General features: G+C 40.5%; 1 protein-coding gene and 1 pseudogene across 1 annotated transcript; one reads left to right on the top strand and one right to left on the bottom strand.

The window, feature by feature from the left end:
* Positions 1-4,398: 4,398 nt before the first annotated feature.
* USP27X (ubiquitin specific peptidase 27, X-linked) lies at positions 4,399-11,734 on the bottom strand. Its single transcript, XM_023525991.1, has 2 exons — positions 11,723-11,734; positions 4,399-7,635 (listed from the first exon to the last, which is right to left on the bottom strand). Exons 1-2 carry the CDS (start codon positions 11,732-11,734, stop codon positions 5,278-5,280), a joined length of 2,370 nt encoding a protein of 789 aa, XP_023381759.1. The 3' UTR covers positions 4,399-5,277.
* Positions 11,735-17,236: 5,502 nt separating this feature from the next.
* LOC105309057 lies at positions 17,237-21,775 on the top strand (annotated as a pseudogene).
* Positions 21,776-23,248: the final 1,473 nt, after the last annotated feature.

Raw genomic sequence — 23,248 nt, 5'->3', positions numbered from 1 at the left:
CTGTTTTTGAATATTACTTGGAACCGCAAAATATAAAATAAATAAGAAGAGATCTGCTCCAGTTGAAGTGGAGCTGAGAGTTCCTGATTTTCACCAATTTACCCTCCCCCTTGCTCTCCAAGGTGCTCCCTGGGCAGCTTCATAGACCTCTTAAGCTCCACATACCACAGTGTGAAAACAAATTGAATAGTTCAGTGGTTCTCAAAGTGTTGTCCCAGAACCAGAAGCATGAGCATCACCTGGGAATGTGTTAGAAACGCAAATTATCAAGCCACCATCCCAGACATACTGAAATCAGAAATTCTAGGGGCAGGACCCAGCAATCTGGGAGCCCTCCAGGTGACTCTGATAAGTTTGAGAACTTACTAGAATAGAGTATACCATTGATAAGTTTGAGAACTTACTAGAATAGAGTATACCATTGAGAAGGTTGTGGAACAAGGCTGAGGTCCAAGATTATTGGACAGAGCAGGGCCCAAAAGTGACATTTCTGGGTACTTAAGTTACCCTAAGCTTATCTGGAAGGCTCTTTTTCATCCACCATTTTCTTTTCTTTTTCATTTTTTTTTCATTTTGTTGATTTTTTAATTTAATTAAATTTATTGGGGTAACGTTGGTTAATAACATTATATAAGTTTCAAGTGTACAATTCTATAGTGCATCATCTGTATATTGCATTATGTGCTCACTACCTAAAGTCTAGTCTCCTTCTGTCACCATATATTTGACCCCTTTTACCCTCTTCATTCTATCCCCAACCCGCTTCTCGTCTAGTAACCACCATACTATTGTCTGTGTCTATGCATTTGTTGAAAACAAACACCCACTATTTTCTTGTACCCGAGTGAGATTATAGACACTCTCGAGGTCCAACTTTGCAATAGCCTGGGTCCTCTGGAATTGCTTCAATGTGTCAGAAATCACAGGGAAGAGTAGAGATTTTTACTTTTAATTCATTAGGCAAAAATAGTGACACTCCTCTTGATTTTTCTTGACAAAAAGACTTTGTATCTGAAGCTCATAAAATAATTTTGAGCAAAAGAAGCTATACATAAAAATATACATACTGAACAATTCTATTTATGGAAGGCATAAAAAAGTCAACACTAATCTACAATGGAAGAAGTCAGGATAGAAATTACCCTTCAGGGTTACTGACTGGAAGGAAGCAGGAGCAGGAACTGACTTACAGGTAATGTTGTTTCTTGATCTGGATGTTATTTACAGGGATGTGTTTATTTTCTAGAAATTCACCAAGTTGTGCCCTTATGATATGTGCATTTCCTGTATATTTGATATACTTCAATACAACAGTTTAAAAATGGTATTGGGTCACCTGAAAAGGAAGGTCAGTGTATAATGACACACTGTTGTGGATTCTGGGCTTCATAATGTCAGAGAACCTGGGTCTTCACTTCTGGGTATGAATATACATTTGGTGCAAACACAGATTCCTGGCACCAGGTCTACTGCATTATGACAATAAGAATTGAATGGAGACCGCTGTTTCTTGATTGAAAAAGACCTCTTGGTTGATGGCTTTCTTGATCAGGATTTCCTGTGGATTGGGAAGAAATAAGGCAGTTACCTATGTGAATTGTGGGACAGAGTAAGTTTCAGCATCTGGCTACTCCAGGAAATGAGAAGTGGATTTTCAATCTGGTTAGGCCTAGAAACTATAGGAAGTGTGTGTCACAGGTAAAAGTACCCCATTGTTTAGTCCCTCATTCTAAATTCTATAGGTGGATAAGGTCCCGAGTTGTGAGCACCCCATCTTTTTACCTGTGCCCTTCTGGGCCCAGATCATAAACCAACATGTAAACTGAGTTTCCCTGGCTTGTAGAAGTAGATCAAGTCTCAGTTAAAGAATTAGCTTAAATTTCACCAGCTCTTGCCCACATCTGGAATTTACACAGGAATTCCAGCCCTCATCTAAAATAGCCCAACTATGTCTGAATGTCCCTAAACAGATCACAAGCCAATCTGTTTTTGGCATCTCCCATATTCTCCTTTACTAATTCTGGGCCCCACCTTTGTGCACTCTGCCCACAAAGCTGCTTAAGAAGTATTTACTCCTCCCCTGCTCCTCCTACCCACTGCTTTGTGTCCACCATGGGAATGTTGATAAAGGTGCTAAGGGTGTTACTTCCTGATCCCCCTAAAGGCCCCAACCATGGAGGTGCCCACCCATGTGCCAGACATGCTCAAATATGATTGACTCTCCATTCAAACTCAAGGTAATATACCTGCTGGATACATGATGCCCTGGTGGTGTGATCTGAAAGCAGGCCCTAGCTGCTGTTACATTCTGTTACATTCCACGGCTCAATTTGGGGGTTGGTGACGGGTAGGGGCATAGGGCTAGGCTTGAATGGCTCCCGTTGCTGAATGACAATGGTGTTTTCCAGAGGAGGTGCGGGCTTCAATCAGGAAGTGCCAGGCACTGCTGCTCCCTCTGGTGGTCTGTGCTTTCCACCAGTGGAGACAGGGAGGTCAGCTTCAGCAGTCTTGCACCATGCATACCTCTTAGAACTATTCCTGAGTGCAGGGTATTTAAAAGATAGTTTCTATATCAGATGGACCCAAAACGAGGAACATTATGTTAATAATGCCACACAAGATGAAGAAAGGTTATGGAAATGTTCCAGATTAAAGGAAGCTAAAGAGGCATGGTAACTAAAAGCAATACCTCACCCTAGACCAGACCCTGTGATGGAGAGGTAAAATGCTATAAAGGACATTACTTTTCCAATCGAAGAAATTAGAGAACAAATGGTAATTAAATAATAGTATCATATCAGTGTTAAATTTACTGAAGTCATTAACTACATTGTGATGTAGAGAATATTCCTATTCTTAGGAAATGCATACTTAAGTACTTAGGCATAAAGGGCTATGATGTTTGTAACATATCCTCACATGGGCCAAATACACACGAGGGGGAGGGGAGGGAGAAGAGGGGAGGAGAGACAGAGACAGAGACAGAAAAAGCGAGGAAGGGAGGGAGCGAGTGAGTGGGAGTATATACACACAAACTATAAAGCAAATGAGGTAAAATGTGAGCAACAGGTGAACCTGGTAAAGGGGATACAGATGTTCTTTATACTACTTTTATTTTTGTAACTTTTCTGTACGTTTATTTCTAAACAAAAATGTTTTTAAAATGGAAAAGACCATTTCTGTGCAAGCAGTCAGAATCTGGTGGCACATGCCTGACTGAACTCTTCCTATGGCAGAGATGAGGAATGAGGGTATGGCTGTCTTCCCAGGCAGGGCTACCAGACACATCCCAAAAAGTAGTCAGAAAACCAGCATGTAGTTGCCAAGTGGCATCCGAGGCCACTCATCTCTTGATCTCCCCTACTCTACAAGATACCAAAAATAACACCTTTTACATTTTCTCCTGAGGATTATGGGTCTTGTGTATTGTGTTACGAAAGGTGTATTGGTTCATTCATCCATCCAATAAATGTTTTAATTATCTACTATGTAACTAGTAACTGAGGAACTGTACTAGGGTCTGAGTATACAGCCCAGGGTACAAGAGGAGACAGAACCCCTGCCCTAAAAAAGCCTGTATGAGCTAGTTGGGGATGTACCCACAACCACTTAAATATATGTATATTTCCAAATGAGTTGACCATGAATTCAACTTGGGAAGCCCTATGGGAACCTACCCTTTTACCAGAGCGAGTAGAGCCAAGCCCCATGGCTCTGATACACATTCCAGTTTCCCCCCAAGGATTTTTAGGTTACAGGTACTTTTGTATCTGATGCTGAGAAGAGAAGGAACCACCAATGATTACCTCAAACTGGGCGCAGCCCATCTGTTTTGGCTTAGCTTTCTGTGGGCTGCTCCGCCCTCTGTGAGAACCAGGGAAGAGGCTAACATGCCACTCCATCGATATCCCTGGGCTGGTAGGCCAGTGAGCTTTGGAAAACACTCTTTCTACTGATATGTCCCTGCAGGTGAACGTAACTGCTACACTCATAATGCTTGTGGAAGGCAAAGACCACCAAACACACTCGTGTGGAAGCCTGACAGCCTAGTGGCCCTAAGACTCCCATCATTGGGGAGCTAAGTCATGAAAACAACATGACAGTTTTCCAAATAGACAGAATAATTTGGGGGGACAGTTGTGGTTCTCCCCCCAACCCTGGGTGTGGCACCAACTGTGATGACCTCTATTTGGGGCTCCAAGTAGGCAGTGTTAGGGAAGGAGTGTGTGTGTGTGTGTGTGTGTGTGTGTGTGTGTGTGTGTGTATGTGTATCTGCACGTGACATGATGTATGCCCATTCTGTCCATGGGTCTCAGGTAGGACCGATCCTCACCTCTGATGCATTCTGGTCCTGGTCCAAAGAAGTTTCAGATCCAACAAATGTTTACTGAGCCCCTATAAAGTTCCAAGCCTTTTACTTTATACTTTGACACATTTTATATCATTTAAACTTTAACAATAACCCTTTAAGATAGGAATTATCTGCATTGTACAGATGAGAAAACAATCGCAAAGAGATTCATTGATTTGCTCAAGTATATCATACAGCTTTTTTTTTTTAACACACACGATACTCTTAGCTGAGGCCTGTCTGTGTTGGTTGCTTATCTTACAGTATTTCTTGTCTTCTCTACTATTGGAGCCTTTGCTCCCCATATATAAGCCCTCTTATTCTCTTTTCACTAGCCCACGTGGGCTTTTCTTTTTTAATACTGCATTTAATAGCACAAAAAAACACGAATACAAAGAAACTGGCAAAGGTGTTTGTCAATGAGATATCCCTGCCTCCTCCACTTTTCCGCTTTCATGCCCATATATGTAATGGGCTACATTTATATAAACTTTTCTCACCCCCCCACCCACCCCAAACATATAACTGTTATGTGATTCGTCAGCTGAAGCTGAAACACCCATGGAGAAAGATGTTTTACGGTTACAAGGGCACACCCCCCCACACCCCCCCACCCACCCCCACACTTCCCCACACAATCTTTTGGAGGAATATAGGATATGTACCAGTGTCAGGATCTCCCTTTTTCTGCCTTTCTCACCCAGAACATTCCTGCCATTTAATTTTCCTTTAAGTCACTGCTTAGACTAGAGCCTCTTCTCCCGCCCCTTCTATTTCTCTTCCAGTTAGGACCTTTTAGACACTGGATACTGTTCAATTCTTACTCTGTCAAGCCCATAGGCCATGCAAGTAGGTCCTTTAAATCTCGATGCCAGTTGTAGTATAGGTGTCGTCATTTTCCATTACAGGTAGGTCTGTGTGTCAATTCAGTAGGCTTGTGTATTCATTTCTTTCACTTTTTCTGACTCATGTTCCAGGACCTGTTTGTGATAAAACAGTAAATACCCTTCACTGTCCAGAACGTCCTTAATACTGGCCTTGGTGATAACAGCATCATCACACTTGAACCACTGGTCCTTGTGATGCCGGATGAAGCTGGTATAGTGGCCACTCTCCAAGGTTCCTTGGTGATTAACCACAGCAAACAAGGAATATTTATTCTCTTCGTTTCCACTACTGGTTGGCAGCTGCAACTGTCCATTCATTCTGCTCTCTTTACTTGAGGCCATAAACGGTGTCATATCCAGCTCCAGAGGAAAGGATATGTATGTAGTGATCTTGCGCCTCTGTTTGGCGGAGTGTTCAAACCGTTTGAAATGAAAACAGGCAACAACAGGCAATTTATTCATTGTGAGCTGTTTGGTAGATTCCTGGTAGCTTTGGCAACTACCACATTTGATTTTGGCACTGCTTCCTAGGTGCTCTGGCCTTGTAAACCTTCGCAAGCAGTCCGTGAGAGTAGTGGTTCCTGGTATGTGGCTTTCCCCATTCACACTGCTCTCCCTCCCTGGGCTCATGGGCCAGAAAGAGGTACAAGAGCCAGGCAAGTCCAAACTGATGTCCCAGCATGGGTCTATTGTGGTGGAGACACCATGGCAGGCTTGGCAGGTGACATCGGACTGCAGGCCACCTGTAAAGATTTGGTCTATGATGCAGTTACAGTGGTTGGGATTGTTGGCTGCCTTCCCAGCATCATCACCTTTGCAGTGCCGGTGCAGGACATCTAATGCTGCAATGAGGAATTCATGGGCATCCTGTTGCCTGTACCCTGCTAAATGACGTGCGTGTATCCATACCAGGTGTAGTAATTTATAGGGAACATGAGGAGATGGGTTTCCAGAATACAACTCCCGAAAAAGCGAAGACATCTCACAGACCAGACACAACTCGGGACTTGGCATTTCACATCTGTGCCTGTCAGAGAGGAAGAAATCTCTCAGGATCGGAGTGTGCGTAAGGGCCTGGACGATGCAGTTCATAAAGCACGTGTTGCCAAGATTGATCAGTCCTCTTAAACCAATGGTAAAGCTAGAGGTGATTCTTCTTCTCCTTGGGTTGTGTCCCAGCAGTTCTAACTCCGGTTTGGTTGTCTCCCAGGTTGGGTATTTCTCACCCAGACGGGACACTGAACACTGCTGGTGAGAAACCTCGGTTGAGGTGGAAGCTTGTAATTTCAAAGCTTCTCCTTGTTCTTCTTTGGCAATTTGCTCAATGTCTTTGTCATATACATAGTCCTTACACATAAAACAGTATATACCTCCATAGTAAAGGTCTACAGCTAAGTTGTGTTGTTTTGTCTCGGCGTGCTCATGAATGTGTTTCTCCGTGAAGCAGCCAAAGAAGACACAGGAAAGGCAAGAGTGGAGTCTGTTCAGATGAGTGCTGCACACATGGCAGATGCACGACTTTGCCTTGCTTTTCCTGGTCTCTGGGGTTCCACACCACACGAAGCACTGGTAGATCACCCGCAGTTCCTTCCTCCAGTTCTCTCCCACCTTAAAGCTGTTCACGTGGGAACAGCCTGGTGGACCCACAGCGAAATCCACATCCAGGCATCCACCCCCGGGGCCGCGCCGGGGCCGGGGCCGGGGCCGGGGCGGGGGCCGTGGCCTAGGCTGCGGCGGGGTACGGAACCGGGTCTGCGGCCGCGGCCGGGGTCGGCGGCGGGGGGCACGACTGCGCCGCGGAGAAGGATCCGGGGGCCGCGGAGGGTCGGAGGGAAGGGTTGGGGGAGGAACCTCGTCGCTGCTGCCGCCGCCACCGCCGCTCCGCGCTGGATTCTCATCCTCCAGCTCCTGTTTGGACTCCCCCTTCGGCTCCTGCTCCGCCTCCCGTACCGACTCGGGTTCGGGCTCCAGCTTGAGCTCAACCCGGCGGCCCGGTCCCTCTGCCGGCTCCACCTTCCCGGTGGCGTCCACCTTCCCCGCCGCCTCCACCTTCCCGGTGGCGTCCACCTTCCCCGCTGCCTCCACCTTCCCTTCCACCTTCGCCTTCGCCTTCGCCTCTGCCTCCGCCTCCACCTTCCTCTCCGCCTTCTCCGCCGCGGTCTCCTCCGTCTCCGCCTCCTCTACCTCCTCCGCCTCCGCTGGCGGCGGCTCCTCCCCCTGCTCGCTGGGCTCGAGCGGCCACTGGGCGTGGCGGCGCGGGGGCCACGCAGACCTGGGGTGTCCCCCGCCCAGCCTGAGAGAGCTCAGTTGCTGTGGCAGCTGGACCCAAAAGGGACTTTCACTGGAGGCGGTGGCGGAAGCAGGCGACGCCCCCGGGAATCCTCCCGCTGTAGCCCCCTAGCGGAGGCCGTTTCTGCAGCCAGGCTCGTTTCCTTTAATTCAATATTTCCCAAACTTGCTTGTTCCCGAGAATCACGTGGGGAGCGTGTTAAAATTACAGATTCCTCGGCTCCACCCGCAGACCCACTGAATCAGAATCTCGAAAGGAGGTGCTCCGGAACCTGCATCTTTAACTAGGGCCGGAGAGGATTCTTATGATCAGGCAAGTTTGGGAAACACAGTGCTAATTCATTGAGGCTGGCGGGAAGGGGGGCGGTGACCGCGCAGTCTCTTTAAGGCGCTTCCAGTTCTCGGCTCCAATCGCTGTTCTAACCCCTTTCGTCGTCTCCTCCCCTCTCCTCGTCCTTCCCTCCGTCCAGACAGCTTCCCCCAGCACTACGGGACTGGGGACAGAGGGGTAGCCAAGTCCAGAAACGCCTCTGGGGCTGTGAAATGTCCCCTCAGAGGCTGGGTTCTCAGGAGTGCAGTCAGAAGGTGTGATTGGCCATCATCTCTGCAGCTGAGCCTGCCCCCAGCCCTGTCTCAGGCTCCCCTCCCACCCCAGCTTCTGCACCCCTGCCCAATAAGGATGAAGCCCCGGCTCCATTCTGGGGCAGGCCTGAAACCCGGATTCCCAGGATCAGAGTTCCCAAGGCCCCTGAGCCTAAAGAAGCACGTCCCTTTGCCCATCTTATCGGCACTCTGCAGAGGTTGTGCCTGCTCCACGCCTCCTCCTCGGGCTCCCAAGGCCACGGGGGGGGGGAGGGGGGTTGAGGGTTTGGCAGCCGGCCTTCTAGCCCAGCAGATGCTGAGCAGCCCGGGGTCAGTGGGAGGAACCAGGCACAACAAAGCCATGCTTACAGCTGGCACCTCCCCTGTAGTTCAGGCTGATAGAGGGGCCTGAACTACATCCCAAGACCCTTAAGCCCTAGCAGGTGGGAAAGGGTGGACCTGGGTCAGAAGGGTCTCGGGGTACTCCTGCACTGAGAACTACTGGCAGTGGGCAGCAGCAGGACAAGGCCCACGAGGACTGAGCCCAGAAAAAGCGGCTCGGCTCTGGGCACGCTAGGGGATGTCAGGGAGCAGCCACAGGTGCTGGTCCCAGGGAGGGCAGCCCAGGGCAGGCATCGGGATGGGACTCAGAGGAGAAATCGATAGCCCGTGCTTGAGGATCAGGGAGGATATGTTCTAGAAGAGTCAGTCCCTGAGTCCTGGCGGTGGCCGGTCTTGGCCCAGTACACACTGCCAGGCTGTTGGAGCTGTGCTGCCTAATACCTTGGTTAGCACAGGACATCACTCCTCCTGGCCCCTTCTTCTAGGGAGTAGTGCCTAGGTCTCCTGGGTTTAGCAGCAGGAATTGGTTGTCAGGAGCCCTTAAAGAAGCAGGAATTGGTTGTCAGGAGCCCTTAAAGAAGATAAGATGCCTGGTAACCGTACACCTGAGGTCCCCCAGAGCTCTACCTAAGCCCTACCGAAGCCAACTCTTGATTGAATTCCTTGAAGCATCCCAGCATCCTTCCAATAAATCCTGTTGTTTGTGGCCAGCATCCAGAAGAACTGCGAACTAGCTCACCCACTGAAAGAATCCTACTCCTGCTCCTGCTCCTGCTGCTAAAAATGACAGAAGTCATAGAGTGGAGTGTAGAGGGACAGGAGGTACTCTCATCCCATCTCCACAGAGTAACAAACATCAAAGAGATCTAGATCTCTGTGTACTTTGGACTGTCTACCACTGAAGACACCATGGCAACCTGACAGCCTTGCCAATCATCTTCCAGCAGAAGCCCACAGGTCTGGAAATTGGGGTCTCTGTCATCATTCGCTCAGCAAATGTCAGCTCCAACCCCAGAGCCAGGTGTTGTACTGGGAGCTGCGGACACAGCACTAAAACGAACTTGCCCAGAGCCAGAATCAGGGCTGGGTTCCCCAAAAGGCAGCCTAAGGAAGTGTCTAGGTCATTACTAGAGAAGTACCAAAAATAAAAGAATCAAGAAAAAAAAATCAGAAACAATTTAACATTTTTTAAAGTAGTCCTCATGGGAAAAGTCAGAATTTTGTTGTGCTTCCTTACATTCCTTTCCTGATTGCATGTTGCTTTTGCTCTGAATCACATGCAGGGGATGTCAGCATAATCTTTTTGGTACTTAGTGCTTGTATGGGTCTGGATTTAGTCCTGGGCAAATGTCACCATCTCTGCCTCACAAAGATCTAACTGAAGGCTAGCAGAAGGGGCTAACCTAAGAAGAGACTCCCTCCTCATTGAAGTCACAGCTCCTAAGGTTGAATATAACTCTGACCACAAGGTGGCAAAAAAAATATGACACTCCCTTGAATATTAATTTTGTATGTTTATATAAAACTGTTGGTTTATATCAAAATACTCTCTAAAAATATTTTTAACGCTGTGCTCTACACATGGTGACATCTAAAATTTTGCATCAAAAAGTCAGCTGGAAATAATGTGATTTCTGACAAATATTAACATTCACAAATAAAATTGTTACATCACAATTTTACATGAAACCAGTGAAACCTAAATACCTTAGAGATTTAAGAGCCACCATCATTTGTTTTGAAAATTCATAACTAAGCTCTTTGATAGTTGGAAATTGTACCTTTTCCCTTTTCTCCCTGGGTTCTTAACTCCATCCTATTCTTCTAACAGAATTTTATCACGATAATATATTTTTGCACTTGAAATGATGTTATTGGTTATCCAATTTCCCTGCAGCAAAAATATGTATATGTTTTGCTATTTAAGTGATTTTTAAATGTTCCTGTGATCCTAAAGCTCTAAGTACTGTTTAAAATTTTACTCTTGCTTGTGTTATCATGACAATTAGTATTAGAATATAGTAGGTCAAAACATTGTAAATATATTACAGATTTTGAAGGGTAATTATTAAACATAAAGACAAAAATTTATTAGCAGCAGATGTCTTTTCTTAATTTAGTGGGTGTATCCATGGATAAATATTGCCTATTGCTAGAATTAGACAGGGTTCAACATTAATTCTCTTCTTATTTTTTGCTTGGTTAAACACCAGCACACAGAAACCTCGTTTATATAAATAAGTCAATTGGAATGGACATTTTGTTTTAGAAATGTCACTCAAGTCTTTGAATTCCTTTGGATATATGGGGGGGGGGGAATTACACAATGATTTACCTTCAAAATTATTTTTCATGATTTATCAGCTGACAGCTCCATTGTGTTCTCCTTCAATTTCATTGGAAGCCATCTAAGTTGCAAAATGATCCAATCCCCATTCATTTGTTAGAGTAATTTGTTTCTACATCATTAACAGCAGTGTTTGGGAATTGTCTCTCTGGTGCCCTAAGGATTTTACATCGCAGGGCAGTGCACCTGGTAAGATTCAAGAATGGTAAAAGATGCTTTTCTATTGTAAAGTGCAAAAAGGACTGTTGTGAAAAAGGGAAATGAAAAAGAGAGAACCAACTTCATTCCTCCACTGCCAGTGTGTTCTCTGGAAGATCAATTTTAGGAAATATGAAATATGAGGATATAGAAATTGATCCCCTTAAAACTCTAAGTCGTTTATTTACCCTATGGAAAGTCTTCCTGTACCCCCAGGGTAATGTGCACTCCACTTTTAAGGTTGCTGGTTTATATTTATCATTATGAAAGTACTATATACAATATTTGTGGTTTTAAAAAAGGTATAGAAGAGGGCAAAATATGAAAAGTTAAAGCCCCTCTCTGCCCTGCCAATCACACCCAGTTCTATTTCCCCGAAATAACCACTCGTTAACAGTTTCTCATGTATCCTTTGAGAAATTTTCTATGCAAATACAAGCATGTTTTTTACATTTATTTTTTTATGAAAGAGAAGTGAGACCGTAATACATTGATCTACAACTTAGCACTTATATATTGGACATCAGGCAGTTCTCTCCAAGTTGACCTACACATCCAGTGCAATGCCATTAAAAATTCCAACAAGATTTTTGGGGAGACTTTTACAAGTTAATATGGAAGAATAAAAGGCATTTTCACCCTTCTTTATTTCTCTTTATTCCTCTCAGAAACGAGAATTTAATGGCTATAGCTGAATATCCATCTTGCAACCAAAAAACTGATTACCTCTGGACCCATTCTTACAAGAGAAAGAAAAATGCCATATTTTGCCAGTTCTAAAAGGGATGTCTTGTCATGTTTCAACATCTCTGAAATATTTGAATGACAGTTTAATGATTATATTGGCAGCACTTTTTTTTCTTTCTTGGTGGTACATAAAATAATGGTGTGTCTTACAGTTGATAGTGTCTTAGAATCAATATGACACGTGAAACATCATCCAATTTGAGCCTTTGTTATTTGGATCCCGGTTGTATGTAGCTGAATACAATTGCTAAGTGACTGCAAGCTTTCTATTTCACTTCTAGTGAAGTCTAAAGTCCTTATCCTGGCCTTTAAAGCCCTACAGAATCTGGCCTTGGTCTCTTCGACCTCATTTCTTATTAACTCAGCCTTGCCTCAAACAAAATAGATTTACTGCTGTTCCTTGAATAAGCTAAGCTGACTCCTGCTTCCAAGCCTATGCCCTTATTGTTTCCTCTGCTTGGAAAGCTCTTTCCATAGAAATCCTCATGGCTTTCTCCCTCACTTCTTCAGATTGCTGCTTAAATGTCACCTTACCTCAGAGTTCTTCCTTGACCTCTATATAAAATAACATTCCAAACGTGCTTTATTTTTCTTCAAAACACTATCACCACATGGTATATTAAAAGTTACACACACACATAAAAATTACTATAATGTAAATTCCATGAGAGTTAAGATGTTCGCTATTCTATTCCTCATGCCTTTTTTGCACTTAATATATATTTAAATATTTGCAAAATAAACAAATGCATGCTCTTCATTATGAGGGAAGTCGACCATTTTTGACATGTTTACTGGCCATTTTGTATTACTCCTTTTTGTGAACTGCCTAATCACATTCTTTGCCTATTTTTCTTTTGACTTCTTATTAACAATAATAAGTAACACATATATGACACTTGAAGTATGCCAAGAGTTGTCTTATTAAATAAGTTTAACCCTCACTACAATTTTTAGAAGTAGGTGCTGTTATCCCCATTTTACAGGTGAAGAAACTGAGGAATGGAGAAACTGAGTGACACCCAAGGCCACACAGCTAGTAAATGATAGACCTGGGATTCAAACCCAGCAGTCGGAATCTACAGTTTGGACTTTTAACTACTAAGCTATTAGCCCTTTGTCAATATATATACTGCATTTATCATTTTGACTATTGTATTTTATTTCGTTTTTAATCTTATGGTGATTGAGATTATTATGTAATCAAGATTTCCAAATTTTTCTTTGCAGATTCTGGATATTAATGTTGGGTTTTGTTTGTTTGTTTGTTTGTTTGTTTGATTCTGAATATAAAAATGTAGAACAGGTGCAAAGGTCCCGAGACGAAAAAAAAAAAAAAGAGCTTGATAATTTTAAGAAATTAAAATAAGGCCAAAAGGGCTTGAATTTGGTTACCAAGAAGAAGGAGAATGATACAAGATGAGAATGAGGATAGATATGCAAGCAGGGACCACTATATAGGATTTGAATATTATCCCAATTGTGATGGAGATCATTTAAGGGAGTTAGCAAAGCTATGACATGATGTGATTTACCTACAATAATTATAATCTAATAACAATAATAGTAACTAACATTTATTGATTGCTTTTGATATGCCAGGCACTATTTTATAAGTACTTTACTAAGTTATTTAAACTTCATAACACGCTGATGAGGTAGGTACTAATACTAGTCTCACTATACAAATAAGAAAGCTGAGCCATAAAAACATTAAATACCTTGAATTTGCTTATGCTTATTCTCTGCTTCTATACCTGTCCCCATTCAGAATATATCTACTATCAAGAATGAGGTGGCTGACATCTTTCTCCAGGTCCCTGACGACCTATGAGTGGTCTGAGAGTCTTCACTGAGCTGAAGAAAGGGAAAATGGCAACTCCGTTCAGCACCAGGATGCTTAGGTCTGGGAGCTGGTCAGGTTGGCTCTTCTCACCCCATTTGGACCATATCAAACTGCCTTAAACTTGGGAATAGCCAGCCTGCTGGTTTGTTCACAATGACCAAGATAGCCAGCTTAGCAGCCCCTGCTTACCACTGCAGCATGACAAGGCCTTGCACCCTGCACTCCCATAGCCATACCAGCAACTAGGGAACTGAGGAATGGACTCATCAGGATCCATAACAGGCTTCCAGGAGAAGCCAGCCCTACAGAGGGAAACGGCAGGTCTAGTGGTGTTGAAGGAGCAGAAAATGGAAGATCTCAATGCACGCATGTGATTCCAATGGCCTGGGCCCTTCTCTGACTGAAAGAAAGGAAAAGCTCACAGAGAGAGCAAAGTCATGCTTGAGTTATGACAGCAAAGATGTAGGTTACACTGCATCATATCCTAACCAACCATTGCTCCAGTTTTTATAAATAAATTGCCTCCAGTAGTCTGTTTCTTAGCTTCCCTCAGTTTTTAGCACCTCTGACTCTACCCCTTCAGACGGCTGCCCCAATTGACTTACAGTTTTGATTCCTCATCCATCTGCTTCATAATGTGAGTTCTGATCAGCTTCTTGCATGCTGGCATAGCATCTGGCCAGCCACCTATCTTACACTAGACTTTTAGGAAAACCCCGGAGACCATAAATCTGTGTCCAGTGCTGGAGTTTGGCATTGTGGAATATAGCATGGCCCCAAGACTGAGCTTAGATGCACAATGAAGAACATGTTCTACAGTTTTACTCATCAAAATGTGGAATTTGACTTCTCGTATTTGCTCCAAGTGTTTTTTTCAATTTTGAAAGGTGGGAAGGGTAGATCTTATTATATTGCGCCAAAGCTGGTAGTTAGAATTTCTAATTATACTTTTTATTCTTTTTCAAAATTTTACTCCTTTTTTCATTTTTTAAAAAAATTTACTTATTTATTTTTATTGCTATATATTTGACATATAACACTGGATAAGTTTAAGGTGTGCAACGTGTTGATTTGATACACTTGTATATTGCAATATGATTGCCATTGTTGTGGTAATTATCATCTCCATCACATCACATAATTACTACATCTTTTTTTGTGGTTGGAATAATTAAAATCTAGCCTCTTAGTAAGTTTGATGATTATAACACATATTTTTGTCTATATTCACTATACCACACATTAGATCTCTAGGGTTTATTTACTACTAGTTGCAGTAAATCTTATTCCTTTTAAAACTGCAAAAAGCATACAGACAAAATTATACAATCTCAACAGAGAGAAATTTATCGATATCTAGCAAAATTACATGTATATTCACTATTTGACTCAGTAATCTCACTTATAGGAATCCAACCCAAAGATACACCAGCAAAGTACAAAATGATATATGCACAAGGCCATTCTCTGCAACATTATGTATAATAACAAAAGACTGGGAAAAAAAACAAATGTCCACCACCAAGAAACCAGTTGGATAAATGATAGTGGAGCCATAAAATGGAAAGTTGGAAAAATATTTTTTTAATAAAATGGAATACTGTGGTATGAGATAGATTTCTATATAAAGATTTAGAGTAATATTTGGGATATAATGTTAAGTGGAAAAAGCAAAGTATAAAACATGGTATATAGTGTGCTATCCTTTGTGTAAGAAAGTTGGGAAAATACAGTATTTACAGAAACATAATAGACTTATGACTTATTTATTTTTCTCTTTCTAAAAAAATAAATATTTCCTAGCTTTGTCCATTGAAAAGACATAGCAGCAATGGTAACCTAGTAGCAATGAGTATATCTAATGCCCATATTGTGGCCTCTAAAATAATTTCCTACCAAAAAAAAAAGCCTATCCTCCTTGAAGAAATAATTGTTTACAGGTCTGTAACAGGAAATGTACAAAATGATCCTGGGACATCTTGTTTTGCCAAAAAGCAAGGAAGATATCAAAGACTAATGTAGTCATGTCAAAAGAACACAGGTTCCAAGATGAAGGGGATTTCCCACTTGCCTATTTTGGGACAATTAGAGCATCAAAAAAAATCTGCAATTATATATTTAGTGTTCCTAATGACACTAAAAATAAAACATTGATCACCCTTGGGTGATGCTAGGACACAAAACTATTATTCCAAAAATTAATAAAAAGAAAAATCGAGAATTTATCCCACCTTTCCTGTACGAACTATATTTCAGGGTAACCAAATAGTTAAGAATATTCTTCTTTGTGCAACAATTCCAGAAAGCAAATGCAGAAGGAATTGTAAAATTAGTATATCACCACTTAACAATTCCTAATAAAATAATAAATCTAAGCCATGTTTTCTCAACCCCAGCACTATTGACATTTGAGGCCAGGTCATTATTTATTTGGAGGCTGTGTTATGCATGTATGATTTTTAGCAGCATCTCTGGTCCCTACTCACTAAATGCCATTAGCACACCCCTTTCCCAGTCAAGACAATAAAAAGATTTTCAGACATTGTCATATGTCCCCTAGGGAGCAAAGTCACCTCTGGTCAAGAGCCACTAATCTAAGGCAATGATCATGAATGGATAAAAAAAGATTAAGCAAAATGATGATGGGGGAACTTTACAATGGAGTGATCAGGTTGACACCACCTGAACCCACTGATCAATTTTAGCATCACTAAGCATGAGATAGCTGCATATGTGCCTCCTGATGTGATGCAATAGGAAACATACAGCACCCACAATAATATGTTGATGTCAAAAATAAAAATCAAACATAAATCTAATCAAGTTATAGCTATAACTCCCAGATTATGGTGAATATAGGAGATAGAAGAACAAGTCCAATGTCACCACTAAGAAACAATCAGCCAAATCCAGAATGTGGAATAGTTTAGGAAAAATGATCTGTTTTCTTCGATGATAAATGACATTTAATAGAGGATGAAGAGCTCCACTGCATTTGATCTTGAAGTGTACTAGAAAAATATCCTGGCAGAAAATAAAGTATCAAGAAAAGGAAAAAAATAAAATAAAATAAAATAAACAAAATAAAAGAAGATGAGGAAAAAAGAAAATGGGAAACTGACAGCCTTACTGAGGTATAACTGACCAATAAAAATTGTATATATTTAAGGTGTACATTTTGATATACACATAGATTTCTAAAAGAGACTTAAGGGAGATAACAACCAAATGCAATGTTACATTTGGTTTGGTTTATGTTTTGAAAAAAAAATCTATTTTAAAAACACTTCTTAAAACCATTAGGGAAATTTGAATATGAATTATTATTCAATTACTTTAAGGGATTATTGTTAATTAGCAAATTGTAATAATGGCATTGTGGTTATGTAAAAAAAATATTTTTCTGTTAGAGATGCACGCTCACATTGAATGAGATAATATTATATCTGCGATTTGAGTTAAAAAACTCCAAAAAACCTTGGAGTGGGGAGAATAAATGAAACAAGACTGGTAAAATGTTGAAAATTGTTGAAGCTGAGTAAAGGGGTTTCATTTTACTAATCTCCGTATTTTCGTGTATGTTTAAATTTTTTCATAATAAAATGAAATTTTGAAACAAAGCAAGTAAGACTTCTCTTTCTGGGAAGATGTCGTAGGTGTACTTCCCTTTATTCCTGCAGCTAAGTATAGTTTAAAAATCTAGACATTGTATATAAAACAAACATAAGAAGACTCTGAAAAGTACACAAAATGTAGACTGGCTATAGTCCTAGAACTCAAGGAATGACAAAGCAATGAGGTCCCTGAGGTTTGGTTTGGTTTGGTTTGATTTTGCCTCATATATGCTAGACTGGGTGTTGGACAAGCTAAAAACCTAGAAATATCAATGAGCATAAGCCAAAAAAAAAAGAAGCCTCAAGAAAAGCCTGCTCTCTCCAGCAAAGTGCCAGGAAAGAGGTAACCTAGCACAGTAGGAAAGTTTTGGATAATAACCACTCTACTCCAACCAAACATCACAGAAGAAAAATTGCAGTACCACCTATGCTAACAAAGGCCAAGTAGAAAATTTAGACTTTCTCCCTGGGCAGGCCATAAAGAGCCAAACTCCCTGCTAGGATGGTGTCAGAGAAGGGTAAGTTAGGGGCCAGAACTTTTATTCTTACTGGGTAGTAACAAGCCCCCTCTAACATAGTGTCAGTGGAGACTATATGAGAAGCCTGGACTTCATGCCAATCTGGAAATAACAAGGGATCCCTCCTCTTCTCCTCACTGGGGTGGTGTCAGAGGAGCCCCAGTGGAGAATCAGCACTTTCACCACCATCCAGCAGTAACTAATATCCCCTCTCAACCATAGTGTCAATAGAGGTCACAAGAGGAAATATAACAAGGTACTTCTGCTCCTCTCAGCCAGGGTGGTATCAGCAGAGGCATAAGAAAGAGCGTAAACTCCCACTTTGCCAAGTAGTAACGAGAAGACCCTCCTCTGACAGGTGTCAATGAAGGCTAAATGAAGAACCTGGACTTCACTCCACCTGGCAGCAATGAAGTGACATTTCCCTTCCCCTGCCATAGCAGTGTCAGAAGAAGCATGCTAAAAACAAGATTTAAATAAGATCCAGAGTTTCATAACATAATACCCAAAATATCCAAGTTTCAATGAAAAATCACTCATCATATCAAAAGCTAGGAAAATCTTCACTTAAATGAGAAAAGACAAAAGACCCCAATAACAAGATGACATAGATGTTCATAAAGATGATTCAACAAGCAATTACAAATATGATTGAAACTAATAAAAAATAGAATGTCTCATCAAAGAAATGGAAGATATAAAAAATGGAAATTTTAAAATTACAAATTGCAATTACTGAAATTTTAAAATTAATAGATGAGCTCAACAGCAGAATGGAAGAGACAGGGAAAAGAATCAGTGAAATTGAAGATATAACAATAGAAATTATCCAGTGTAAACAACAGAAAGAAAATAGCCTATGGGGGTGGGGGAAATGAACAGATCCTAAGGAATGTGTGGGACTATAACAAAATATTGAAGATCTGTGTCATCAAAGTTAGGAAAGTATAAGATGAAAAAGGTGAAGCTGAAAAAGTATTCAAAGAAATAACGGCTGAAAATTTCTCAAACGACATAAACTTACAGGTTAAAGAAGGTGACCAAACCACAAACTGTATAAACATTAAAAAAAAAAAAAAATCCATGCCAAGACCTATCGTACTCAAACTTCTGAAAACAAAGGACAAAATTAAAAGGCAGCAGGAGAGAAATGATGCCTTGCCTGTAGGGGAAAATCTATTTGAATCACAGAGGATTTCTCATGGAGGTCAGAATGAACTGGTACATATTTCAAGTGCTGAAAGAAAGAACTGTCAATCCAGAATTTTATGTCCAGTGAAAATATCCTTCAGAAATGAAGGGGTAATCAAGATATTCTCAGATTAAGGAAAACTAAGAGAATTTGCCACCAGCAAACTGACCCTGAAAGAATGGCTTAAAACAAAAAAAGTTATCTCAACAGAAAGGAAGTAATAATAGAAGGAATCTTGGAACATCAGGAAAGAGAAAAAACATAACAGAAAGAGTAAAAATATGGATCAGTACAATAAGTTTTCCTTTGCCTCTTGAGTTTTCTAAATTATGTTTAATTGTTGAAACAAAAATTGTAATACTACCTGATGTGATTCTCAATGTATGCAGAGGAAATATATAAAACAATTATAAATGAAGTAAAAAGAAGTAGGTTTCTACATTTCACCCAAACTGGTAAAATGTTGATACCAGTAGACTATGATAAGGTAGGTATGTGTATATAATGCAATACCTACCCCTCTCTCTCTCGTGCGCTCTCTCTCTCTCTCTCATTACATTATGTATACACAAAACATACATACACATATATGTGTTTGTTCTATGTACATATAATGTAATAACACATTTAAAAGTGATACAAAGAGCAAAAATTTAAAAAAAACACAGTACAAGAAGAAACACTTCAAAACACTATAGGAAAAAATTTAAAAAAAAACACAGTACAAGAAGAAACACTTCAAAACACTATAGGAAAATAAAAATTCAATTCTTACAAAAAGTTCAAGTAATCCACAGGAAGGTAGAAAAAATAGTACAGAGAAACAAGAAACAGAGAGAGCAAACAAAACAAAAATAAATGTCAGGCTTAAGCCCTAACTTATCAATAGTTACATTAAAATGTAAGATAATGATCAAAATTGTTAAAATATTGGTAGAGTGAATAAAAAATATGACCCAACTGTATGCTGCCTGTAAGAAACTCACTTCAAATATAGTAACATAGATAGATTGAAAGTAAAATTATGGGAAAATATATCTCATACAAATATTAACCAAAGGAAAACATGAATGGCTATACTGTCAGATAAAGTAGACATCAAAGCAAATGAAACTACCAGAGACTAAATATCCATGTGTTCATACTGATATAAATAAATATGTGAATGAATTAATACATGTGGAGAAGAGACAAATCTCCCTTGCAGGAGAATTCCAAGTAATTTGTGTTGATACCCTGTTCTCAAGGAGGTCAAGCTCCTTACTCAACTGTGGGTTGCACATAGTGACTTTCTATCAAAGAGTACAGTATGAGAAGTGTAAAACAGTGGGAAAACCTGACAAACACTACTTCAGCTAGGTTATCAAAGTCAACATCACATTGATAGTTGTAATCATGATACAATGTGATAAGAATGCCATTTGACTTCTATGATGTTTCTCTCTAAAACCTATGATCTCAGACTAATCATGAGAAAAACATCAGACATATTCCAAAAGAAGCACATCCTACAATATACCTGACAGTGTTCTGTAAAACTGTCAAAGTCACCCAAAACAAGGAAAGTCTGAGAAGCTGTTACAGCCAAGAGGAGTTTAAGGAGACACAATGACTAAATGTAATATGGTATCCTGGATGGGATGTTGAGACATAAAAAAAGACATTAGGTAGAAACTAAGGAAATCTGAATAAAATATGGACTTTAATTAATAATAATATGTCAATATTGGTACATTAATTGCAACAAATGTACCATACTAATATAATATATTGATAATAGGAAAAACTGTGTGCAAGGAGTATATGGGAACTCTCTGTACTATCTGCTCAAATTTTTCGTAAATGTAAAACTGTTCTTAAAAAATAAATCTATTAATTTAAAAACTATCAAGGATATTACATAATTATAAAAGAGTTAATCTACCAAGAAGACATAGCAATCATAAATGTGCATAAACCAAACAGGAGCACTGCAAAATTTAGGAAGCAAAAACTAATAGAACTGAAAGAAGAAATAGAGTTGGAAACTTCAACGTGCACTGCTCTCAACAAATGATAGAACAACTACACAAAAAATCAGTAAAGATATAGGAAGAACTCAAAACACTACCAAACCTCAGGATCTAGTTAGCCATTAAAAAAATTTCAACAGAGTGCCCTCGCGGTCCCCAGGATTTTTCTCTTGCCTCAACAGTGTTTGGATGGAACAGACCCAGGGATACCCTTTCTTCTAGCTTCCCGCCACCCTCCAATCTCTTTTCCAGTCTCAACCTTCTGAACCTTCTTAGCTATCCTCAGCCTCTGAGCCCAGCCAACACCATTTTTTGAGCTTAATTCTTTATTGTCAAACAACCGTGAGCTCCCGAATCAGTCAGAATTTATTCCACTAATAGGGAGTCTGCTGTCAACTGTCTGGTCTATCTGCATCTTCTGGCCTCCTACAACCTACCTCTCTCTGGGCCTCTATTTCAACCATGACAATGTGGCTCTGGAGGGTGTGGGCCACTTCTGTGAGATGGCTAAGGAGAAGCACAAGGGTGCCAAGCAACTCTTGCAGATGCAAAACCGATGTGGTGGCAGCGGCCTCTTCCAGGATCTGCAGAAGCCATACCAAGATGAATGGGGTAAAACTCAGGATGCCATGGAAGCTACCATGGTCAAGGAGAAGCCCTTTTGGATCTGCATACCCTGGGTTCCCGCACAGTCCTCCATCTCTGTGACTTCCTAGAGAATCACTTCCTAGATGAGGTGAAACTCATCAAGGAGGTGGGTGACCACCTCACTAACTTCTGCAGGCTGGCCAGTACCTTGGCGGGGCTGGGCGAGTATCTCTTCCAAAGGCTCACCCTTAAGCATGATTAGGAGCCTTTGGAGCCCAGAGGCCTTTGAGGGGCCCCTCTGCATTCCCCCTGGTGTTGTCTTTGTGCCTGAGCCTCTCCTGTGCAGCTACTGGGCAGCCTTCTAATTACCCTGGAGCCCTCTCCCATACTGTGGAACAAATTGAAGCAATAAAGCTTTTTGCAGGAAAAAAATTAACACATTTAAAAGAATTAAAATCACTCAGACTGTGTTCTCTGATCACAATGAAATCAAACTAGAAATCAATAACAGAAAGATAATAGGAAGTTTTCCAAACCCTTGGAAACATAAGAACATGCTTCTAAATAATCTATGGATCAAAGAGGAAGTTTCAAGGAAATTTTTCTTAAATACATGTAACTAAATGAAAAAAGACAACATATCAGTATTTGTGGGACACAACAGTGCTTAAGAGAAATTTATAGCACTAAATGCTTACAGTAGAAAAGAAAAAAGTTTCAAATCAATAGTCTAAGATCCTACCTTAAGAACTAGAAACTAACAAACAGAAGGAAGGAAATAATAAAGATCAGAAATCAATAAAACTGAAAAATAGGAAAACAATAAAGAAAATCAATGAAACAAGAAGCTAGTTATCTGTAAAGATGGATAAAACTGACAAACCTCTAGTAAGATTGACAAAGGAAAAAAAGAAGACATAAATTACCAGTATCAGGAAAGAAGCAAAAGATATCACTATAGACACATATAATAGTGATAATAATAATAATAATAATAATAATAAGCAACACTGCTAATGACCCTACACACATAAATTTGATGAAAATAGATGAAATGGAGCAATTCCTCAAAAAGTACCACAACTCACCCGATATAAAATAGATAATTCGAATTAAGGAATTCCTATTAAGGAAACTGAATTTGTAATTAATAAAGTTCCTTGGCGATTTCCAAGGCCAGATAATTTCAGAGAATTCTACCAAGTGTTAAAGAAGAATTCGCACCAGTTTTATACAATCTCTTACAGAAAATAAGAGGAAATACTTTCCAATTCATTCTATGAAGCCACTGTTATGCTGATACCAAAAACAGCCAAAATAGTCCAAAAAAAAACTACAAACCAATATCCCTCATGAACATAGATATGAAAATCCTTAACGAAATATTAACAAACAAAATTCAGCAATATATAAAAAGAATTATGCACCACGGCCAAGTGGGGTTTATTCCAGGCATGCAAGGCTGCTTCGAAATTTGAAAATCGATCACTGTAATCCACCATATTAACAGGCTGAAAAAAGAAAGGTCATATGATCATATAAATTGATGCAGAAAAGTATTTGACAAAATCCAACACCCATTCACAATAAAAATTCTTAGAAAATTAAGAATACAGAGGAACTTCCTAAACTTTGGAAAGAACATCTTCTCAAAAAATTAAAACCATAGGTAACATACTTAATAGTGAAAGACTGAATGTTTTTCCCCTAAGACTGGAGACAAGGCAAAGATGTT

The sequence above is a fragment of the Pteropus vampyrus genome, unplaced genomic scaffold (genome assembly GCF_000151845.1).
Source record: "Pteropus vampyrus isolate Shadow unplaced genomic scaffold, Pvam_2.0 Scaffold663, whole genome shotgun sequence".
NCBI classification, from domain to species: Eukaryota; Metazoa; Chordata; class Mammalia; order Chiroptera; family Pteropodidae; genus Pteropus; species Pteropus vampyrus.
The sequence above is the reverse complement of the archived record's forward strand: the minus strand, read 5'-3'. Positions and strand labels throughout refer to the sequence as shown.